The sequence below is a fragment of the Volvox carteri genome, assembly GCF_000143455.1.
Source record: "Volvox carteri f. nagariensis unplaced genomic scaffold VOLCAscaffold_45, whole genome shotgun sequence".
Classification (NCBI taxonomy): Eukaryota; Viridiplantae; Chlorophyta; class Chlorophyceae; order Chlamydomonadales; family Volvocaceae; genus Volvox; species Volvox carteri.
In genome coordinates this window covers 708,774-711,897 of record NW_003307588.1, presented here as the reverse complement: position 1 = coordinate 711,897, position 3,124 = coordinate 708,774, and the positions used below count along the sequence as shown (strand labels likewise).

Here is a 3,124-nt window from a genome sequence, read left to right as displayed (position 1 = left end):
GTGTGTGTATGTCTGTATGTCTGTGCATGTGCGTTTTGTCGGCAGGTTTACCTTTGTAATTCCCCCTGAACCCCTGCCTAACCCCCCACATAACACACACACGCGCGCGCAGGGCGCCCTGAAGCGGCGCAGCTCGTTCCGCGAGAAGGGCGACAAGGTGCGGGTGCTGTCGGTGGATGACGACCCGGTCAACCAGCTGGTCATCCAGAACCTTCTCGCTCCGGTGGGGTACGAGATACTGCAGGTGGGTTAGGCGGTGTGTGTGTGGGGGGGTGGGGTGGGGTGGGGGGTGGAACTGGGGTGGGGGGGGGGGAGGGGGTATCTCTTGACTTGCTGGCACTTGTGTTGGCCGTATCTGGGATAAATTTGCCTTTTGAGTTTCTCCCCTCCGAAACCGCCAAACCCCTTCCAAACCCTTCCCCCCTCCCCCATCAGCTTCACTCGTTCGTGGTTTGTCTTCCCCCTTGACCCCCCCCCCCTGAGTCCCCCCCCCCAATTCCCCTGCCCCTGATTCCCTTTCGGACGCCTTTCGGTCAGTTTTTACGTTTGCTACTCTCTTGCCCTGGCAGCAGCTTCAATCGTGTGTGGTTCGTCTTTCCCCCCACCCCCAATTTCCCTCCCCCTGATTCCCCCCCCTCTTCCCCCCTCTTCCCCCCTTGACTCCCGGTGCCACCTAAGGCCATGGACGGTCAGGAGGCGCTCCAGGTGCTGAAGAGCGAGGAACGGCTTCCGGATGTCATTTTGTTGGACGTGATGATGCCCGGCATGAGCGGGTACGAGGTGTGCCGCAAGCTCCGGGAGATGTACCCCCTCAGCTGCATTCCCGTCATCATGATATCGGCCAAGTCGAAGGAGGAACACATTGTGGAGGGGCTGGCGGCGGGATCCAACGACTATGTGGTTAAACCGTTTGGACGACAGGTGCGTGTGTGTATGTATGTATGTATGATGTATGTATGTATGTATATGTGTGTGTATGTCTGTATAATGTATGTATGTGTGTGTATGTCTGTATGTATGTGCATCCCGTTGTCCTCTCTGTGTATTAGGGATGCACACCACCTACACGCGCATCCTCCCGCCCCCATTTCTTTTCTTACGTTTCCGCCGCCTTTACACCTACCTTTACCATTTCACGGCTTGGCTCTACTGCTCTTCTTCCGCTCTTGTTTTAGTCTTGGCGGCTAGGTAGGTAGTTTTTTTCCCAATCGTAATGACTAGATGATCACCGCGAGGACTGCTTATTCACACCCGCCGACTGGTTAGTTCTCCTACCGTCCTGCACATCGGCTGCATCAGTCTTTCTTTGGCAGCAGCTTTTCACTCGCTCGCGGTTCGTCTTTTCCCCCATTTCCCCCTCCTCCCCTCCGCCTCTACTCATCCGCTTTTCTTGCATACACCCCCCCCCTCTCTCTCTCTCTCCACCCCTTTCGCAGCCCCACGCGTTCGCCTGGTGCACTTAATCCCCCTTCCCTCCAAACCCGCCACCACACCCGCCACCACACCCGCCACCACACCCCTCCTCAGGAGATTCTGGCTCGCATCGCGGCGCACCTGCGTTTCCGCGACACGGTGTACCAGGCCGGGGAGATGGCTGGGGCGCTGCCCGGGGAGGTGCTGCCGGGTCGGCTGCTGCTGAAGGGGGGCACGGGCGGGGCGCTCGACCTGGCGCCCTTCCTCACCGGCCCCGCACGGTTCACCTCCCTGCCCGCCCGCATAGCCCGGGGCATTGAGTCGGGGACAACTTCCACGACTATGCAGGTGCCGGGGGAAGCGGGGGAAAGGGGAGGAGGGTGTGTTTTTATTCGTGTGTGTGTGCGTGTGCGTGTGCGTGTGTATGTCTCCAGTTGCTTCTCCTTTCCTCCCGCCTTCCCTCCCCCCCGTTCATCTCATCCCCTTCTCTACAAGTCGCCACTGGTTAGTTAGTTCGGCATCACCTTTACTCGTACGGGGTTTGTCTTCCCCGCCAACCCCTCTTAGGTGGTGGTGGTGGGGACCGGCTCCCATCTGCAACAACACGCTGTCGGAATACCCATCCATCGCCCAGCGTTGCATCTCCTTCAATGCCCTTCTAAAACACCCTTCTCCCCCCTGTCCCCCCTGTCCCCCCTGGGCCCCCCGCTTCCTACAGATGTTCGACCAGCTCACACTGCTCCAAGTGGGTATCCCCAACCTCGCCACCCTCCTGGCCAACGTGCCCGCCAGCGAGCTGCTGGTGGCCCTGGCGGCGCTGTTCCACGACCTGGACACGCTGCTGGAACAGCACGGGTGCTACCTGCTGGAGGGACTGGACGAGCAGATGACCATTGTCAGCGGTGGGTGCTGATTTTGGGGGGGGGGTGGATGTGGCGGTGTGGTAGAGAGTGTGTGTGTGGCCTTATTACGAATTACTTCCGTATGAATACCGTGTTGTGTGTGTGGCATTTATACCTTTAGAAGTCGTGTGTGTATGTATGTATGTATGTATGTATGTATGTATGTATGTATGTATGTATGTATGTATGTATGTATGTATGTATGTATGTATGTATGTATGTGTGTGTGATACGTCACCCCGTGTCCCCCTCCGCTTCCCCCTCCCTCCGGATGCGGCACTCTTTCCTTGGCAGCAGCAGCAGCTTCACTCGCTCGTGGTTCGTTCTCCCCCCTTCCCTCCCTCCCTCCCCCCTTCCCTCCCTGGACAGGTCTTGACAATGTGGGTGACCAGGTGCTCCATGCGCTGGGTCTGGCTCGGTCGCTGCTGGCGGCAGCAGACACCACCGCCCTGGGCAGCAAGAAGCTCAAGCTCTGCATCTCCATCGGCATACACACGGGCCCGGCGCAGGTGTGGTATTGGCAGGGTTGTCAAACTCGTCACTCGTCCCCGGCCTCCGTATGTCGCGTGTTTACATGAAAGCTTCCCCCCCGCCCCGTACTCCCCGGGAAACGACGGGGGCCCCCCCCTGTCCTCTCTCCTCCTCTCAACGCCCCCCCGGCCCCCGGCATGCACCCGCAGCCCTGGCAGCAGGGCTGCTTCACTCGTTCGTGGTTCGTCTTCCCCCCCCCCCGCAGCCCTTCTTTCCCCTCCTGCCTTGTTCCCCTGTCCTCTCTTCTCCTCTCAACCCCCTCCCCCTCCCCCTTTCGG

The 3,124-nt window shown here is 59.4% G+C and overlaps 1 protein-coding gene across 1 annotated transcript in view; it reads left to right on the top strand.

Moving 5' to 3' along the window:
- vop5 (volvoxopsin-5, sensory rhodopsin with histidine kinase domain) overlaps positions 1-3,124 on the top strand; it is a gene marked incomplete at both ends in the record, with an annotated part of 14,077 nt that overhangs the window by 8,362 nt on the left and 2,591 nt on the right. The window contains 5 exons of the mRNA XM_002954752.1: positions 113-244; positions 679-900; positions 1,528-1,761; positions 2,132-2,315; positions 2,685-2,824. Coding sequence (XP_002954798.1) covers positions 113-244; positions 679-900; positions 1,528-1,761; positions 2,132-2,315; positions 2,685-2,824 — 912 coding nt within the window. The remainder of the gene's footprint in view (positions 1-112; positions 245-678; positions 901-1,527; positions 1,762-2,131; positions 2,316-2,684; positions 2,825-3,124) is intronic.